The sequence below is a fragment of the Lonchura striata genome, chromosome Z, assembly GCF_046129695.1.
Source record: "Lonchura striata isolate bLonStr1 chromosome Z, bLonStr1.mat, whole genome shotgun sequence".
Taxonomy (NCBI): Eukaryota; Metazoa; Chordata; class Aves; order Passeriformes; family Estrildidae; genus Lonchura; species Lonchura striata.
The window spans coordinates 23,425,030-23,445,495 of NC_134642.1; the positions used below are offsets into that span (position 1 = coordinate 23,425,030).

General features: G+C 37.2%; 1 protein-coding gene across 1 annotated transcript in view; it reads left to right on the forward strand.

Annotated features, from left to right (window-relative positions):
• FOCAD (focadhesin) overlaps positions 1 to 20,466 on the forward strand; it is an 88,425-nt gene that overhangs the window by 54,739 nt on the left and 13,220 nt on the right. The window contains exons 23-32 of the mRNA XM_021535466.2: positions 4,814 to 4,906; positions 6,811 to 6,899; positions 8,946 to 8,987; positions 10,264 to 10,372; positions 10,903 to 11,019; positions 11,373 to 11,611; positions 13,028 to 13,117; positions 16,394 to 16,541; positions 18,453 to 18,572; positions 19,450 to 19,572. Of these exons, the coding sequence (XP_021391141.2) occupies positions 4,814 to 4,906; positions 6,811 to 6,899; positions 8,946 to 8,987; positions 10,264 to 10,372; positions 10,903 to 11,019; positions 11,373 to 11,611; positions 13,028 to 13,117; positions 16,394 to 16,541; positions 18,453 to 18,572; positions 19,450 to 19,572 (1,170 nt within the window). The remainder of the gene's footprint in view (positions 1 to 4,813; positions 4,907 to 6,810; positions 6,900 to 8,945; positions 8,988 to 10,263; positions 10,373 to 10,902; positions 11,020 to 11,372; positions 11,612 to 13,027; positions 13,118 to 16,393; positions 16,542 to 18,452; positions 18,573 to 19,449; positions 19,573 to 20,466) is intronic.

Sequence of the window (20,466 nt, forward strand, 5' to 3'; positions counted from 1 at the left end):
GGTTGTTCGAGACTGGCAAATCCCTGGGCTCATCAAACTAAATTTCATGCTTTAATGTTTGTTTCGTCCTCAATGTTCTCCTGAGGAACAGAATTTAACAGTAAAGATAGGGAGCCTAAGCTATAAAACTGCCAAATTGGTCAAAGAAAATTGGGTTAGTAGGCCCATCTTATTCTTGCAGTCCTGTAGGAATTAATGTGTTTTTGGAAAGTCATCACAACACATCACACTGTGTTTTAGGGATTTAACTTATCAGAATGACACTTTTTTTGCTACATCTTTGACTCATTATTTTGGGAGAGGGAAGAAGTTGTAGGGGTTAATCCTTATAGTGATATTTTAAGTAAGGAGTGTTCTATTAATAAGAAGTCTTAGAGTTGCCTTTGAAGCATTGGAGTCTGTGTAAAGCTCTGAATAAATTCATGCAATTAATTTGAGATACCAGACATCTACTTATTTTGTTTCAAAAAATCTCCACCAGTTGACATTTTCTTAGTTAGGACTAAGCAGTCAGAACCATACTGAGATAATAACGTTTTTATGTCTTCAGTGGTTTGATCTATGCTCACAGCTATAAAATAGGAACCTACAGGTTGTGTATCTATCTGTATCTGTGTATGCATAGTTACCAGTACTGCAACTGGATTTTGGCAACTGGGGCAAGGTGAGGGGCTCAAAAATACCTGTTTCATTTTGATGAGGTTCTTTATGTGTAAAACTGTGATGCCTGGTATTCTGCTACCAAAAATAGTTATATGATGATTGTGTGCAGAGGAAATATTTTCTTCTTGTATGTGGATAAGTCTTTTAAAACATACAAATAATAAATACCTGGGTTTAGCCATTCAAATTGAACAGTGACAGCAACAAAAAGATAATTTACTCTTCAACTTCAACGGGCCATACTTATTCTATCACCTAGGTGCTATTCTAGCTAAGGAATTGGATGCATCTGTGATACCTGTCAGCAGGATCAGATTAAGATGTAGAAGGTTTTTTTGATGTTTCTTGAACAGTTATTTCACAGGAAGAAAATAGGATCAATAAACTGTCGTATCAAACGCTGGCTGTATTGCTCTTTAGTGGTCGCTGGTGAGTTGAAAGAGGAAGATCATCGTTCCCTTAGAAATGGGGATCTGCTGATTGATTATTAAACAGAGCTTGTTAGCCTCTCTCTGAGGGAACATGTAATTTACTGTAGTGATAGTGGTCAGAAGTATAGACCATGGGTTTTCTTTTTTCCTATGGCTGCCCTGGAGCACACTGTACAAGAAGTCTCCAATTACTGCCTGTGACTGTTTCAGGTTTTGCAAGAAATGCTTCATTGAAATTCATAGGAATAATTTTATATCAGATTCACTTAATCTGTTGTGAAAATGATTGACAATGAATAGGCACCTATGTTCAGATCATGTACCATATATTTTGATGGTTCTGTTCATGTGTGTTTTGGGTTAGAGTTACTAGACTTTCAGCTAGCTGTCCATCTTGTTCTTTAATGGAAGTGAAGAGGACAGTTCATCCTGCTTGCAAAAAGCACAGAGGCAGACTGCTGTTGGCAGCCCAGTGTGGTAGATGGTGGCTTTGGCAGTCTGAACTGATGCAATTTGTTGGTTTTTTTTTAAATGGAGAATGGTTTTGCCTTTGCATGTTTCTCTGTATCCAAGTGTTTTCAATGTGTTGGAAATAGCACGTTACTTTTTCCTATTTATGAATCATATTTGCAGGCACAGTTGCAAAGATGAGTTGCAGAGTTGAGTTATGCAGTATTAACTACTTTTCTACAAGTGATAATCATGATAGGCATTCTGTATACGCATGGAAGAACTAGTCCCTGCATATTTTTTAAGTGTATTCAATTAGATGTGCTGTGATGACATGCATCTTTGAAAAGTAAAGTGAAAAGCTCCTTCTGTGCTTTTCTTTCCTGGTTGGTTTTGATGTAATCAAGATACTGAAGAGTTTATTCAAACCTCAAATGTGAAGCACCTTAAGATGACAATTCGATTTTCTGGAGCAGAATTCATTGTACTGTATTCTTCTGTGCCTAGATGGATGTAGTTACAAATATTAACTAGTTTGTGCTGGTTTCTACTACTGAATTTACTGAGTGATAAGACAGTATTCAAAAATCAAGTTTCTGACAGATTTTTGTTTTTCTCTTCCTCAGTCTACTATACCTTAGAGAAAGACAATTTTTTTCTCACAAAGAAATGTTAAGGTGTGGATTTGGAAGTATATGTCTGCAAGTATGTTAAAAAGATCCTCTAAGCAAAAGTCAAAATTAAAAGAGAGGTTGTCTCACTATTGCCTTGATACAGATACATAATGCTAGCCTTATTTATGAAATCACTAGGGTGGCACTTTATATATCCCATACACAAGCATGGCATTTAAATTCATGTCTAAACATTTCACTGACATAAAAGTGTTGTCCCAAATAGGAATAGTATCTCCTGTGGTTTGCCAGCATTACTCGTCTTGCATTTTGACCAATATGGTCAATGATTTTGTGTCTTTTCAGGCAGACATGTCCTTCTGAAGCATCAGTTGACAGGCTTAGGTTACTAGCTCTAAGTTCATGCCATTTCTTACTGCCTCAGATATCAGATTGCAGCTTTTCCTTAAAAACTGCTTGGCTGCTTGGTCTGGCCAAGTGACATTCCTAAGAAAAACCCCACATCAATGTGGCAGTGTTCCACAAGCACTTGTCCTTAATTCTCAGTTCCCTTGAGCCTCATTCCCTGCACCTCCCCACCCAGCCAATATTTTTTTACACATAAATTGTGCATTTAAAAAACAATCTGAACTTCACTTGTCACCTTTGCTTGTGGTTGCTAGTATTAATTACTCAGCCCTTAGTCTAGGTGTTACCCTTGATATCCAGCAATAGATGATAAGTAAAGGCAACTGGTTTCCTGTACTAAAATAGCAGGTTGCAGTCAGGCTTATATGAAAATCTTCAGCACTATGTAATTCAGTTGTAGATTAATTTTGAATGTTCTTTGTTATGTGAAGATACTCAGTTCCCTCTTTCCTTCCTCATAATCCACATACATGGAAAATGTTTACTGCCATGAAGAAAGTTAATTAATGAAAAGCACCACAGCAGTTCTATTGTCATCAAACACATAGACAAATTTTAGGTGTTCCTGGTAGACCATATTGTCTTAGATGCTTGAAAAGCAAGAAGATGCCTAAGGCATCCCACTTGAATACCTGCAGTATTATGCAGGCCTGCTTTTGTTGGCTTTCACAAGTGTGGATTACATGGTAAACTTCTCAAATCACTACAAGACCAGTTAAACCTGAATCACAGAATCATTTAGGTTGGAGAAGACCTCACTGGGGCCAATCTTTGACGAGTCACCACCTTTTCATCTAGGCCATAGCACTAAGTGCCACATTCATAAATCTGTTGAACACCTTCAGGGATGGTGAATACACCTCCTCCCTGGACAGTCCATTCCAATGCTTAACAGCTCTTTATATTAAAAATTCCTCCTGATGTCCAGCCTGAGTCCGGCACAGCTTGAACTATATACTCTTGTCTTGTCCCTAATTGTCTGGGAGAAAAGGCCCATCCCCACCTGGCTATACGCTCCTTTCAGGCAGTTGTAGAGAGCAGTCCTGGTAATCCTCTTTTCTCCAGGCTGCATAGCCCCAACTCCCTTAGTCAGTCCTAACAAACAGGATTTGTGCTCCAGATGATTCACCAGTTCTGCTTTCTGGACATGTTCCAGCACCTCAGTGTTCTTACAGAAATTAAGACAGGATTCAAGGTGTGGTCTCCCTAGTTCCAAGGACACAGAGACAATTACTGCCCTAGCCCTGCTGGCCACACTGTTGTTGCTTCAGGCCTTCTTGGCCACTTGGGCACACACTGACTCATGTATAGCTGTCTGTTGACTAGCAGATTTTGACTAAGTAGTCTAATGCACAAGTCTAAAATAGTTTCAGTGTAGAGGCAGAGGGGAAGACTGGACCTGCTGCAGGTTTCTCAGGAACCCAAAGAAAGCAATTCTAACTGGAACCTTGACTGCTCATAAGCTTTTAGAGGAATTGATGGGCAGAGATGAGGTGTGAATGTAATTTTAACTAAAGGGAAGGACTAGTGTTCATTAGTCATTACTAGGATGAGATTTCCCTTTTTTACTACAAGTCATATTTGTATTGTCTGCAAGATGGAGTATGTTCTCTTTTTTCATTGACTTTTAGAATGTTTTTATTTGTATAGGTGTATTTGTACTTATTCACAAGTCTTTCAGGTTCACTGAAAGCAGTGGGCATGGAGCTTTAGGATGGTCCTTTGTTTTTTGTTATAAAGTCCAAGTGAAGAAAGAATACTGACTGCTTTACGTAGATAATTAGGGGCATAAAATAGAGGTGAATAAGCAGGAAGACTCAGGAAAATAATGATACAAGGAGAGGTCAGTTATTTATCTTGGTTAACAATTCTGCTTTTAGAAACTTCTAAGATCTTCACAAACTGTGAAGAAACATTTGCCAGTGCTACTGTGTGTTGTGATTATTGCCTCATACAGTTCCACTGTCTCTCTGGGATCAATTACTTGTTGCACTGCCTCAGGCGACCACTTTTGACAGACCTGGGTAATGAAGTTGAAAGCAACTTGGTGTGGGTAAAATCAGAAAAGAGAATAAAGTACATGATCATTTTAATTTCCTACAGCCATGGGTAATGGCCTGTGGAAATGAGTGAATGTTTGTCTGCAAATCACAGACTGGAGAACATAGATTCTGCATATATTAGACTTAATGTAACTGCTTCTAACCTTTATGGTATGTTGCACAGGTTAATATTCAGCCTTCTGAATGGCACCACTCCATACTGCTGCCACAGACCTGGTTAGGATTTATGAGTCGAACCTACAGTGCAGTCCTGCAGGTAATTTTGAGGTATACATTATTGTGGACATTAATGCTTATTCAAGTGGTATGGGTTTTAATTTTACCAGCAAGAGCACTCATACAAATTACAAAAAAGTAAAGCTCGAGGTTCTTGATTATAACATTTATAAAAAAGAAAAAATGAGTCTTCAGCTACTGACAGCATAGTCTGGGATACTTTGTAGAAATGCAGTTTCTATTTACAGTTCAGGTTCATGCAGGTTTATTCATATGTCAACTTGCAGAAAGTGTCAATTTTTACAATTTTTAGAAGGTGAAATTTTAGCTAGAGCTATTGCTTGGGTAGGAAGTTTGAAATAGTAATATCAAAGTAGATAGAAGCTATTGAGGGATTATTCATTTAAAAAACTTCCCCTTAATTAGCATGTCACCCTGCTGCACTGTAAGAGATTCCTTTCAATTTGTCAACCCTATCTAATGATTAGGACATATCTTAAATTCTCTTTTTCATTAGGTTAGCTGACCTGGTATCTGGACCAATGTAGTATAATTAGATTTTCAACAGGAAAATTATCTAAAAAAGGTTTAGCAAACAGCTTCCTTGCAGAATGCTCTCTTTATGTTTCTAGAAGGGCTTATTTGTTTATATTTCCAGGCCACATCAGCTGTTTCAGCATGAGCAGCTCACATTTCTGAACAAATTCTAGAAGCTTTGCTCCTTGTTTTCTGTGCAGCAAAGCATATGCTTCTCTCACATTTTCAAAACAATTTTTGTCTTGACTGTCAACAAAATGTGAGATCCTATACTAAGCCAGCCCCATTACAAAACAAGCAGCATCTATTCAAATTGCAAGTTTAGGTCCTGGAGGACATTGTCACTTGCATTCAATTACTTTCCTATTTTGCTTCCCTTCCAAGACAAGATTTCACAAGAAGCTTAGCATGTACCCGATTTTTTCTAAAGGATCTGTAGGATTTCTTGCCATTTTACAGGACAGTTGAGCCTATGTTTGTTGCTTCTTACTTAATCCTTACACTTTTGTAGTACATTTCATCAGAGGTGGCAAAAGAGACTACAGTATAAGATGAGTAGTCTGAATAGTACATAATTCAGTTTTTCTGAGCTGCTATACTGCCTTCTTTTTAGTCAGTGTGTTGATGTACTCCTTTAATCTCTCTGGAGGGTCACTGTTTGAGAGAGACACCTGGATTTTCAAGATCCACGGTGTTTTATTTTCAGATTGGTATGTACACCGAATTACAAGCATTCAATACCAGAAAAATACAGCATATGTGCCTATATTTTTTCATTTAAGGCTTAATAATCTGCTAAGGAGCAGTAATTGACAACCTAAACAAATTAAGTTATAGTTCTCTCAATTGGAGACAGAATGTTAAAACAAAGCTGCTTTAGATATTTTTAGATAACATATGAATGTTATGTTACAAGATGTTAGAGGAAAGAATCCCTATCTCCTCCTTAAATGTACAGAAAGAATGGTGTAGGGAATCACAGGGAGGTCAGAGTTATGTAAAGTAAAATAATCATGATTTCTACCTTTAAGTAGAGCATCAAGAATGCGATGTTTTGCTGTTAGAATCCATTTTAGCTAACAGGTTTTTAAAGGTCAGTCCCTGCTTGTTGTAGCCCTTCCCAGGGGAACTTGGCTCTGCATGTACTAGATAGATGCCTTAGTATTTGTGGTCATTTATGCCATCTACAGTTTGTTTTTCTTACTCAGAACAAAAAATTATGGATTCTTCTCATTAATATATTGTATATTACAGTGGGATCCCCTATGCAAAGCAGTTAAGGTCACTTATGAACTAGCCCTTAGGTTAGGCTACATGTGTTACCTGAGTATTTTCTGAAGAAATCTTATGATGTAAATAAAGCTTATGATATACAATCAGTTTGTGACTTTTTTTGCAATTCTGCAGGGGAGGCAGGCAGAGCTGGAGATGCAGTTAAAACATGGAAAAGAGGATCCTGATGAGGTGCAGTACAAACAATTTACGGCCTGGCTATGGTAAGGATGTGCTTGTGTATTTATTCCTGACCATTTGTAATGACAAGGGGACAGGGAGGACAAGGTTTTAAAGTTTTTAATTTTGCAAGTTTAAAGGCTGTATGAGCACTAATGAAAAAACAAATCCTGAAACTAAACAACAACCAACCACCAGATACAGTGACCATGGTGGGAGAGGGGAGTGGAAAGAAAGAATATTGGGTAACTGTAAGGATTTCCATATGCATGGGTTCACAAGTATCTTCCCCTCTACAGAACCTGAAAACTTTGTAGGGTGAGCAGCTGGAAAAAGTGAAAGAATTCAGGTGTTTTACAGGGTGTTAAAGAAGAAGGGTTATGCAAAGATAAAAATTTCCTTCTTGAGAGTTTAATGAGCTATTTCACTGAAAATACCTTGATGAAAGAAATGCAAGTCACAATCTGATGTATGTCATGGTGGACTGATGCTAAGTTACCATTATTGAGTATGAGAATGTTGTTTAAAAACAAGCACATGATGCACACCCTGCCCTAATTCTGTTTCAGTCAGGTGAGAAGTGTCTCTCAGTCTGTCAGGATTTAGCCAAGTACATGCATGGCCAGGAGAAGAAGGTGGGAAGTGGGAGGCTTTATAAGAGAAAAAACTATCTATCCATGGACAGTATAAATATCTGGGTTTGTGCTTATTCATAAGTGTATTGGAAGCAAAATATGTGCAAAGCCAAATTGCTTTTTGTCTGTTTCAATCTAAAAGGTGTGTTATTAAATGCCACTCAAGAGGAATTCAGAATTTGTTCTGAATTCCAGCTAATTCTGGAATAGAGGCTTGCATTGTAAGATCCAGAATACTACAGTGTTGTAGAAAAGATCCTGTATTAATGATGGATCCCTTTCTTGAAAGGGTATAAAAAGGCCTGTGACAATGCTGCTTTCATAGATTTCTCCTGAAAGAATTTCTGGTCTTTATTTCCTAAATGCTGATAATGTATAAGCTATATAAAAAATGAACATAATTCCCTTTACTGGGGAAAAATCAAAGTAGGAAATTAACTGGAGCCCAGTAGTAGCTTTAGTTTCTTTTACAGTTCACAATTATTTGCTTGGTTCCTCAGGGCCCTAACTTCAGTAGCCATTAAGCATTTTTATTGCTCACTGGGGACAATGTGGTATAAACTTTAGTGTCAATCCTTTATCATGTAAATAGTGCAAATTTTTTTGTGCAATTTTGCATTGGTATTTACCAAGTTGTAAATCCTTCTAGCATGGTGGCTTTGAAACTGTGTGCGAAAGCAGTTGATTATGAAGGAAGATCTTGGTAGGTTTCTTTGAAAACTTGAGTGTAACTCAGTCTCATAACATACAGCTCTCTTTTAGGAGACATACATTCTCAGTCTAAAGTTGGTTTTTTTTCTGTAGAATGACATTCATGGCCATGACAGAATTGTATGTTTTAGAATAGACAATCTCTCTCCTCATCCACACCTTTCAGTGTAGGAGATTGATTGCATCTCTGCTTCAGTCTTGATAGAAATGCAAAACTAAACAATTTAAAACGAGTAGCCTGTTATAAATCAACTACAGTAATGTGAAAGGAATTGTAACCACTCTTATGTATTTAATTTAAATTTATACAGGTTTATATACCATGTCATAGCATAACTGTCTGTAGTGGTTTCCAGAAATACAGTAAGTGTTGAATAAATTGTAATGTTTGTCCTTTATAAAACATTCAGATTTCATTATATTAGAACATTGCACAATGACCTGGAAACTTATGTGTTTGATGTGATAAAAAAGCATATTTACAGCATTTTACAAAAAATCATATTAAGTCAAATAAGAGTCCTTTATAAAAAACACTGGGAGTGCACACGAGCATGAAGAAACTTGGGGTGGTGCATAGATTTCTTATAGATTAAATGCTTGTAATTATTTTGTGCTAAGTCTTCTGATAGGCTGATACAGATGTTAACCTAGAATAGACACATGTGAGACAGAAAAGGAATTTAACTGAGTTCATGCTATACTGTAATGAACATGGTGTAAATTCTTTCTGTTCTCTTGCAGGGTCAGAGATATGTTGACTGATGTCATCAAAGGTGCTTCCAAGTAAGAACTGTTAAATTACTACAGATGATGTTTTCTTCCCATATTTTATGTAAAGAGTGGGACACTGCTCCTTTTCCTCCTAGATCTTGTTAAGATGATTTTTGCCTTCATTAAATTTAAAGCATCCAGGTTTCATTATGAGTGTGTGGATTTAGAAGTTTCTTTCTGAGGTACATAATGAAATGTTACCTTTTAGAAGCTTAGGAAATTATTTAAGGCAAAAGATAGTGAGAGACTTCAAAAAATTTAACCAAGTACCTTGTTGTAATTATTTGCAAGCACCTCATATCTGAGAGGAGGTAGTTTCACTGTTCCAAATGATGACATTCCACTAAGACTCATGTTTCTTGTTTTAAAAAGCAAAATAAAAATCCAGAAAATACTTTTACTGTGATAATGACATCTTTGGATCTGGAACAAATGCCAGATTGACAGTGTAGATATATTTTCACAGCAACAGTCAAGTAAGTTTTTAGAAATGGAAGACTGATGCAAAGACTCTACTGGCCTGTAAGAGATCTTATGCAGTCATATTTTTCAGGTGCTTTTGTAAAATAATGTAAGAGAGTTCCATCAGGATTATATTGCAGTATATTTTTCTGGGAATGACTAGAATATCAACATATTTCCTTCTACAAAATTAATACATAACTACAGTTATGTTTTCCCTCTTTTTTGTCAGTGGCAGATTTTCTTTCTTGATTTCCTTAAAGGTTTGCACTGTCGTAGAAGTGATGAATCCTATCCTTTTCCATTATGTTAGTGTTTTTGTAGTGTAGGGAAATAATTCAAAACCTTTTTTTTAAACTGATAATAATGGCTCCTCTGGTAAATCTTCTCATGCTGTGAAGTGGCATCTTGCAATGAAGTGGCATCTGCCTCTCCAGCATTCTCCATTTGAGGATGTTTTAGTTTTGTCCTCCATGGAAATGGTACTAGCTAAGACCAACTGCTGCATTTCTGTGTGTGCTACTTGCTCTGCAGGGTAGCATTCCTTATTATAGCGGAAGAAAGCTTCTGTTTTTATACAACTTTATATAAAAGACAGACAAGGAAATAAAAAGACTGAAACATGTTTTCCCTCCATTCTTTCTCTAATTCCTGAAGATGAAATGTAACAGATTGCTGCTGAGCTACAAGAGAGCCTGATTAAGTTGATAGCGGCAAAGGCCTTCTCTCCTGGATCACCTGTAGCATAACCTTTCTGCTTTGAGATATGTGTTTTGTTGCCAGCATCTCTACTATGTTTCTTAACTGTTTTCCTTTTTCTTTTCAGAGACAGCCCAGTGGTGAAAGGAAACTCTATTTTTGCTTTAACTGGCCTTGCAGTTGCTGTAGCCAAATACGAAAGCAGCCTTTCTTCAGACACTGAAGGGGTGACTGAGGTGAGTGAATCTGGGAAAGGGTGTGCCTGAGGTTAGTGAATCTGGGAAAGGGTCCCTTCTCTTCATGGAATACAGAGAAGTAATATGACCAAGTGTCTGGGGGCTGGTAAGTGCATGTGAAGTACTTTACATTTTCAAGTTCAAATTTCATCATACTCAGTGGATGCCATCTGTCAGATTCTGTGATACCAAAGCAGGTGGAGTATGTATGTGCCTTGTCACAAGAAGCATAATGTCTAACTTGTTTATTTGACTATTTTGACAGATGAGATAGAGGTGACTCTATGGACACTGAAAGCCAGCCAAACTCTTTTTTCATAGTTTTTGGCTCCACTGAATAGTACTTGATCAAAAGTAGTGTCTGGAGAACCAGCACTGACAATAAATGATGCTACTTACACTACATGGGAATGACAAAATAATCTCATTCATGATGGGTCACAGCTGGATCATCAGCAGCTGAGCTTCTGTTTAGATAGAGCTTGATTTAAGAAAAAATAATGATGACTATTTGGGTTTGGTTTTTATAGACTGAACGTGATTTTATTCCTATGAAACACTGGATTTCCATGGTCACGGAGACCCTCTTGAGTATTGTGAATAGCCGCTACCAGCCTAAAGGTCAGGTCTTCCCATGGTTCTATCAGGTATGTGCTGTGGTGCTAAAGGCAATGCAATATATCTGTATTTCATACCTAGAGTTCTAATAATGAAGTCTCCTGGTTCTGTTTGAGCTGTAGTAGTTGGAATAGGGGAAAATCAAGACTTTTCTTGCTCTTATTAATTTTCTTTCATTGCACTTTCTGTTTATATTTGTGTTTGCTTGAAGTTTTTGTCTTTATTATCAAAATGATAAAAGCCATGTGCAAGGAATGTCAGATTGCAATACCTCTGTGCTGCTGTTTGCTCTGTAGGTGTTTATTCTAAATTCCTCTAATGCTGAATGTTATTGCCTGGAAAGGTGTGAGAGAAAAAAATGCTCTCTTTTGTCTTTTTCTAGAAATCTTACTCAGGTGAAAATACTGCTAGTATTATAGCTCGATCCTGTGCAGCCACAGCTTTGTCTCTCCTGGTGCCAATTTTCATTGTGTCATGCAAGGAGAAGATTGAGGAGGTCTTGAGTATGCTGACTGACAGGTTACCTGGGAAACCAAATGCTGACGAGTCTCAAGCTGTTCAAATCCACATGGGTCTTGGTTTGGGGATGTTCATCTCACGTTTGTATGAAGAAAAGGTCAGGTGAGCACTACTGTATTCAGTGTATGCATGTGGCCTTAAGCTCTGAGTTAATAAAGTATTTACAAGTCATGGGCAAATGATTCTTGAAGGGCTTTTTAATGTTTCTTAAAGGATGCCTCTTACTATCAGTCTTCCCCCTGCACTTTAGCCCCCTTCAGAGCTGTCCTAGATATTTTGTTATTCTTTCAGGATGAGTGACTAATTTTTGTAATATTCTAAGGTACAAAGTGCAAAGCAGTCAGCTAGAAGAGCACATATGCTTTTAAATGGGACTAGTTGCACTGGTAACCGTAAAATAATTCACAGCTCTCACTGGTTCCTTTCTAAGTGGTGCTTTGGACATGGGACAGTGTTCACTTACATCATGTGAGTTACAAATGTGAGGATGGAAGTAGTGTAGTGAACTGTCTTTAAAGCATGCTATTACAGCTGTATTGGCAGTGCAGAGGTGTTTTGAAGTTGTTAGAAAATGCCTCCTTTGCAGAAAAGTTGGCCTCAGTTACAAATTTCTGGTGATTACAGAGAAATTAAAAAATAGGTTTGGCTTTATATTCATCCAGAGTTTTGACTGCTAGGGATTTTTTCTTTTTGTATACCAATTAAAAAATGTTTAATTAATACACAAGCACAGGTACCAAACAGATTTGATTGGCAGTTGTTAATTTACTCAGTGAAACTAATGTTTCCGAAGCAACTGCTTTTGTTAAAACTGAAGCATTGCTGAGTTTTCATCTTCATGCTTTGGTATCTTGATGCCTTGCTCCCACTGACTCAGCCACATAATTTGGGAATGGACTACCTCTGGATGTTTAGTCAGTGGGACAACTGAGCTACATACAAGCATTAAAAGACTTATAAAGAGAATGAAGTTAAATCAGCCCTGTATTTTGGAGTATGTGAATCAATATTTTGGGGGTTTGTGTTTGTTTCATTTCTGTGGTGAAGTATGTTAAGTGAATACATTTTTCTAACCTTTTCTTGCAGACTAGTTTTACTCTTTCACTGCCTTGCATGGTTTGAAAGCTTAATCTTACACATTCTTCGAAGCATTATCTTGCAACAAATCAAAACTCATATGAATGTAGCTATGGCTTATATCAGATCATAGATCTAGTTTCCATTAAAGGTGTCCTGTTCATTAGCATAATTGAGTATATGTTTTATAAGAGAGGAGTCCATATGACATCTTTGGAGTGAGCTGTAAACACGTCTTTTTTTATCAGTAAATTAGGCAATCAGGTGGAGAGAGATTGAGAGAGCTAATAGTGTAAAAATGTCATGAATTTTCAGCTTATAGTTACACATCTAGCTGAGATGATCTTTTATCAGGTTCCTCCTCCCACTGGGCATTGGGGTTTTTTTTTGGTTGGTTGGTTCTTTTTGGTTGTTTGTTTCTATTTTGGTTTGGTTTTGTAGTGATATACCTGGTCAACAGATGAACTTGGTTCTCATGAAGTCCTTGGATGTGTTGGAGGACTGCTGCTTTGACACCAGTCTGGAGTACAAGTGAGTTTACTTTATTACTGGTGATACTTTATTTTGAACTATACCTTTTAAATTCACACTTTCTTCCTTAATTCTACACAGAAAAGTATAAGAATAGGACAAGGAGACAATGGGTTCTGAGTACTTCCATATAATCACCAGCTCAGACAGGCTGGAAAAGCCTTTTGGAGGTCCACATGCTCCCTCAAAGAGAGTCAATCACAGATTTTGTCTACATGGCTTAAGTTTTTACAGTTAGAATTTGAATCTCCTTAGACAATAAACAACGTGTCAGTTGCCATGAGACAACTAACATAGCATGGCAGGATGTTTCTTCCACGGTAGTCATTTCTCTTTCAAATCAGGGGAGGAATCACTATATCTTGAGCAGCTCAGTGTGAGTGCATAAGGTTTTCTTTCATTTTGAGCATTACTCTGTCCAGCTCTTTGCTGTTCAAAAGAAACAGCAATAATTCCCGTTTGCCCTCCTTTCTCTAGTGCACTTTCTGGAAAGCTCTAAGGAGTCATGGCTGTGCACCATTTGGCTGTGAACCTGTATAGCTTAGTGAGGATTTTTGTTGCCTTTTGAATGGCACAGGGTGAGACACAGAGTACACAGAGACTCTACCAGCTGCATCCCTTTGTCATGCCTATTGCTGCTGAGTTGTGCCTGTTAATTGGAGATCAAAGCCTCAGAGAAGAGCCAAGTCAGACTTCTCTGGCGGCAAAAGGTTGCTAGAAGAATATGAAACAATGGCAAGCAAGAGAGGGAAGATTGAAGAGGAGGTAGTTTATTATGCTATCTATGGTTTTTAAGGGTTAAGAGGAAGTTGGTGTCTAGTACAAGTTCTCTCTGTGAGCAAAGAAATAACATAAAGCTGTAAATGCTGCAGAGTTGTCCAAATTTTTCATTTCTTCTTGTAAACTGCTGTTCCAAGGGAAGGTTCTTTCCAGTCTTTTCATCCAGTGTGATACTGGCATGATCAGCTGCAAGGCGTGAGCATTTTCACCAGTGTTTCACCCCTGCTAAATTGGTGAATGGCAAATGGGAATTACAAAACACAGATTGATGGTGTTCTGAGCATAGGTCTGATGAGCAGTGCAGGTGTGGGAATCAGTGCTGTCTGGGCGCAGGATGCATCCAAGTGGAAGGCAGGACTCCTTGCAACCTGATGCTCTGGCAGTAATACACTTAAAGTGGGCAGGGAAATCTGAGATATCATGTAGATGAAATGTATCTAAATACTCATTTTATGTAGCTCACAAATAAGGTAGCGAAGTGAGAGCAATTGTTAGTTACAAAAAGTGGAACAGAGAAGGTGAAGTTTTATTCTTGCTTTAGTGTCCAATTATGTTTTAAGTCTTTATTAACAGTGAATAACATAAAATACTATAGCTCTAATGAGACACTCTTATTTTCTTTCTATATAGTTTTGTCAGCAAGCAGTAGTGTAAACTTGAATTTAGAACTTTTGTATATAAGCCATGTCCTTGTTTTGTTTGCTAGTCATTAATTCAGATATACCAGTTAATTAAAAAAGTTTGTTTGATCTTTGCTGGAAAAAAATACCACTCCCAAGACACCCCTCTTGTCTTCTAGCCATGCTCAATCATCCTTAATCCCCAGTTATTCGGAAACATCATCTTAAAAATAAGACTGAAGTTATTCTAAGATGTTTCTTTTTTACCTAGCCAAGTAGAAGAAGCAGATCTTGCCATTTTTAATTTGGATAGGAGAATGTCTAATATCCTAGCCATGTTTATTTGACTGCTTGCTACTTGCTACAAGCAGTGTCAGGAAGATGTGTGTTCTGGTTTGAAAGCAAAACCAGTGAGAGACTCCAAGTCAGAAATACAAATTATTGGGAAAAGGGAAAAAAGACAAAAATATGTGCAATGATACAAAAGGAAGACCACTGGCAAAGAATACAACCTGACACCCCTCTGCCCAGCATGCTGGTAGCAGTCCAAAATGGAGTGGCTGCAGTCCTCTTGGAATGGCAGATGTGGCTGCTGTGTCTTCTCAGAAACCTGTGGAAAGGCTGCCTCTCTGTCTAGAAATCCCCGGTTTTATCCAGGTGGGAATGCCTAGCTCCTCCCCCTATGTGGAGCATCTCACAATGGGCTGATGTTATTCTGAGTCACGAGGTGTGTCCTTAATCACCTGTTAAACAGAACTGGCTCCTGGAGAGTGTTATCTCTGAGTCATGTGGCAAGATACTGATGGGCCAATTGACAGGAGATAAGGAACACTGCCCAGAGGCAACTCCTACTCGGATAGTAATAGGAAACATCTTGGTCTTTAGTCTTGGACAATGTGCAAGGGGGAAAAAAAATCATCTACAAATAAGAGCAATTGAGGATGTGTGCCAGTGAGAGATCACCTTCAGAGTAGGGTGTCTGCTATGCTTTAGTAGCTCATGATGGAAGCCAGAACTGTTTGGAAGTTTTCTAACAAAACTGATGACTTGGAACTTGTTATGGGAGCACATATACAGAACTTAGTAAAAGATCTTCGCCCCAGAATAGAATTTCTGATAAAATCTGAAAAAGAGTAGGAGACTGTGGAGATGTTTGTGCCAGCTGCCCTATTAAATTATGTCCTTTGAAACTATATTCTTGTTGCAATTTTAAGTATCCTCAGCATCAAACAGTTAGTTGTGCTGGATATGTCTGCCCTGATGAAGCTGCTCCACTGTAGCATATTCAAATTTTAGTACATACCCATTAGAATGGAGACTTAACCATTCCTGGTAAGAAATGCAGGTGAATACCTTAATTTCTTACCTGGCTAAGAAAGCCATCTTAGGAGCTCTCTGGCTTAATCACTAATTTCATTACTTTTGAAAATGAAACATCTCTTGAAGGAGTCTGACAGCAGTAGATGCTAATACACTCAGTGAACCTGAAATTAGCATGTTTAATTGGGATTTCCTAGTTTATACTATCAGGACACATAGACATTTGGATCCATACTTCCTTCACACTACTTTATGGAGTTTGTTGTTGGGGCTACTGGTTCTTCAGAAATAGAACAAATAATGAAGCTGTATGTGTAGGACTTACTATTTAAATACACATTTTCTTCTTATGCTCTTCTTTTGTCTGGTGTTTCCTGAAAAGGATGTGTGAAATAAAAACCCATTTGCTAAATTGACTATGGTAATAAGTTATCTACAGGGCTAATTATCAGTCAAGGCCAAGTGGTCATTTTACCCACACATTTTATTGGGATTTAAAGGGAGTTCAGAGCAGCCAAAGCATACTTCAATATTTCTCTTTTGTTTTCTCTTAAAGTACTGGATGTATTTTAGGTGTAGGACTTGTTCTTTCATTTATGAGTCACAGTAGCCAAACAGAATCACGCGTGCATGTTTCTGCTTCGTTGCGAAAACTCTGCAAATACCTAGACAGCAGTGAGGACCAAAGCAGAGGAGTCCAGGAGGTATGACCTATTTTATCACAAATTTTAAGTCTTCCTTTAATTTTGTTGCCTCCCTTTAATAATTATAGTCTTTTTGCTGGAACTTTATTTTATTTGTGATACTGGAAAGTTGGATTTCTATTTTTTCTTTCACAATATATGGGTTTGTCTGCTGGAAAAAAAAGTGATAATAACAGCAATCACAAGAATATCTTGTACAGACATTAAGGAGCTGACTGAAAATTTAACAGACATGATTCTTTAAAGATGTTCTTTAATTCCTTAACCCCAGACTAAATTGTTGAAAGTTGGATCATGAGTAACTATGAATATAGGTCTCTTACATACTGCTGTTTACTGCTCATCTGATCTACTAAAAGCAGACAAGTTACTCTCAGAACTTAAATGCTAATTCTTCATCCTTCAATATGCCTTCGTTATACTTCTTTGAAATTTTGTGTTGCTAACTAATTGTGTTGTATTGCTAAGTGTGAATTTTCTACTTGTGCATACTGCTATGGCCCCATTTACTATTTTCTTTATATTTTGAAAACTTAAACTGAGCCCTGCATTTCAGGGAGTTTTTTTCCAGGATACATCCTGTAAGTTTTGACATGGTCCATGTACTTAGCCTATAACTTTGCTGAGGTAAAACTTGAGAATGAAAACTGATGAAATTCAAAGAGAAATCAGAACAAGCATATGTTTTCTATGAGAAAAGCAACCCTGTCTTTACGTGATAAATATAAGCCTGGAGCAGCTGAGCAGTTGAGTAATCCTCTGTTTTTCCTACAGGAGTCAATAGAGATTGATAGTATTATTCTTTTCCCCCTGTTGGAAGTGTTCTGAAGGCTCTTTATTAAACATCTTTGATGGAGTTTTATTTTTTTGACAGTATATATGTGTTGGGGATTAGCCTTCTGCAGTTTATTGCTCATGCATTAAAATTACTTACAGCTATGAAATAATTTATCTGTCCCCAGAGATCTTCAAGTGTATTATTGAAATTAAACTGATTTCAATACAGCAACTTCTGAGATGAAAGGCAGCAGCTGTTTAACATCATGAGATAGTTTGGGATGAGAAGGAATTTTCATTTTTTCACTAGCCTTTGCAATTAAAACCTCTCTAATGATTTGTAGAGATGAGTAAAATTTGGGCAGCACTCTAGGATAAATGCTACTATATGAGATGCACAAGAGGCTTTTCAGAGCTGTAAATGACTTGGATATAACCTGGTATTGAGAAGTAATTTTGGCCTGCTGCAGCAAAAGGTACAATCTGCACATTACTTGCTACAGGTCAATTGATGTCAATCCTTCACAGTAGGTAGGTGCTCTCTGCTTCCCTCAGTCACATATTTGTTCTGCTGCTTAACTTTGATACAGAGGAGGTTAGGGTTAGACACTTGGCACACTTGCTTTGTTGGTAGTTCAGACTTCACTTAATTCTCCATGGCTAAGGCAGAAAAACAGAAAAGCAATGCTGCCGGTGAATCCTTCTGCAAGGACAGGAGGCTGATGTGGGTGTGTGAGAGTGACAGTTCTACTTGCTCATTTTCTGGCCTAGTGGACCTGCTTGTAGTCCTGATGGGAGCACAGCATGCTGAGTATGCTTACATAAATAATGATCAGATACTTGTGTTTAGAGAATAGCTACATTTGTGTGGAAGGTCAGGAGTTTAACCTCTGTAAAATCAGAAGTACTTCCAAGCTTTAGTTGTGTTTGTTTAACATTATTAGCATCAATCAAGCTTTAGTTGTGTTTAACATTATTAGCATCAATGAAGAATCTCTCAGGGAGGAAATAAATATCTGAAAGTATAAACTGAAAATGTTAACTCTTTTTTATTATGCTGGCACATTATTCAACGTGACCTTTGCTACAGTGACCTTTATTAGACACTAGTTAATGGAATAAATTTTTTTTCAGGTAGTTGCCTATTCTGTGGCCTGTTCCTCTGTCTCTGCTTTCAGTGTTGGAATCATAGAAGCAGCTGAGGCAGAGAAGGCTATGAGCAAGCTACGGACCTTAGCAGAAAATAATCAACAGGTAATAATTCTGTATCTGGGCTTTGCTTCAGTTCTCTTTCTCTCTTTGTCTATTTAATATTGGATACTGCTTTACCCAAACTACAATTCAAGACAATTATATTGATCTACTTTCATCATTAACTAGTACTGATGAATCTATTTACATACCACACAATTACTAAGACTACCATTTGATTCATTAATGATTATAGCAATTACTAGACAGTGAAATAAAAGCAACTTTTATGTGTTTGATTGCATTTAGAAGAGAAATTGTTATATTTGATGTCTTTAGTCCCTATATCCTACCAATTTTTTGTCTCTTTTATAGCATATTTCTATAAATTCTTTTTCTTGGTGGGAAAATACAATTGTGCTGTTCTGAATTTTTGCTTTCCCTGAACCACTGACAATGCATAACCGTAAACATAGCCACAGCTTCCTACAGGTGTGTGTTTCATCCCTAATGTCCTAGACTATCCTGCAAATTGCCAAAAATAATCTCAATATTTTAGTGCAAGTTCTTTTCTGGTTAATGTTTGCCAGGAAATGAAGGAGCTGTGGGAGGCAACCATTTTGAATCAAAGCTTCTTACATTAATCAACTGTTTAGAATGTTTATCTGAAAAATAGGAAATCAGACCTAATTACCTGTGCTAGAGCTTTTTATCTTCATATCAGAAAATCTTCTCTAAAACAAAGGCTCTGTGTGTCAAAGATTTAATCTCAGAAAATCCCATGTCACTTGAAATAAGACATCTGGTACTCTAGACAAAGACATTATCTCTAATTGTTTGGAAATAATAAATATGTAAGTAATGTTTCAATAATAAATATAGAAAAGAATACAGACTCCTTTGTAAAATCTGTTTTTAATAAGTTCTTTTTGCCTTACAGACCTACAGTTTTGCTTTAGCTTTAGGTGCAATAGTACATGGATTGTCAGCTTGTGGTCATGGGAAAGCTGAAGACCTGAGTAACAGACTAATGCCAGCCTGGATAAAAATTGTGCTTGCAGAGGTAAAGGAGTTTGTATGCATATCCTGGGTCTTGTACTTGTTTTGTTGGTTTAGGGTTTTTTTTTTTGTTGTTTTGTTTTTTTTTTTTTGTTTTTTGTTTTTTTGTTTGTTTTTTTGGGGGTTTTTTTGCATGGGTAGGGGTAAAACTACCCATGGAGGTGGGAGGTAGGAATGGGATGTTGTGCAGTTTAAAATTAACAGTAGGACCATAATTTTCCTTGCTTCTGCAGAAGTGATGTTAGGAAAAGTTAGGACTATCTGAATATGCTGTTTGATTGATATTTGGAAGCAAGAGTATAACTTTGGGGTGTTTGCTAAAGGGAAAAATCTCTGTTTCTCTTCTACTTGGATAATTTATGAGAAATGCTTATCTCAATGATGTGTTAATTTGTACATGTTCACTAATTTGGAACAGTGCCCAAGGATAAAGTCTAAGTTATTAAGTAAAAATATCTTGTGAAATCAGGTGCTGCTTATCAAAACTAGAAAAAAGAAGGGTGATTGTAGTGCCTTAGTCATTAAAATAATTTCAATTTATCTGGAAAAGTTAGGTGTTTCAAATCAAACTCTAAATTTACATATTAAGATTGCAGCTAAAGGTAATTATCAATAAACTGGTTTTGAGTTGAATTGCACTGGTATATTTTGTCGAATACAGATTGTGCTAGGAAAAACAGTGATTTGTCAATCCATGATGATTTCAGATTTGGAGGAGTGAGGAGGAAGCTCCATATAAAGCTTTCATTCATCAAGAGAGGGATGCTGGAGTCTGATCTGAAAAGGCTGTTGGGATTAAAGGTGTAGTAGTGATAGTAGTAATGGTTTTTAAGTTGGAAGAAATAAGCGTTTGGTCTTAAGGTAGTGTTGTGTCATCACATGGGCTCAATTGTCCTGA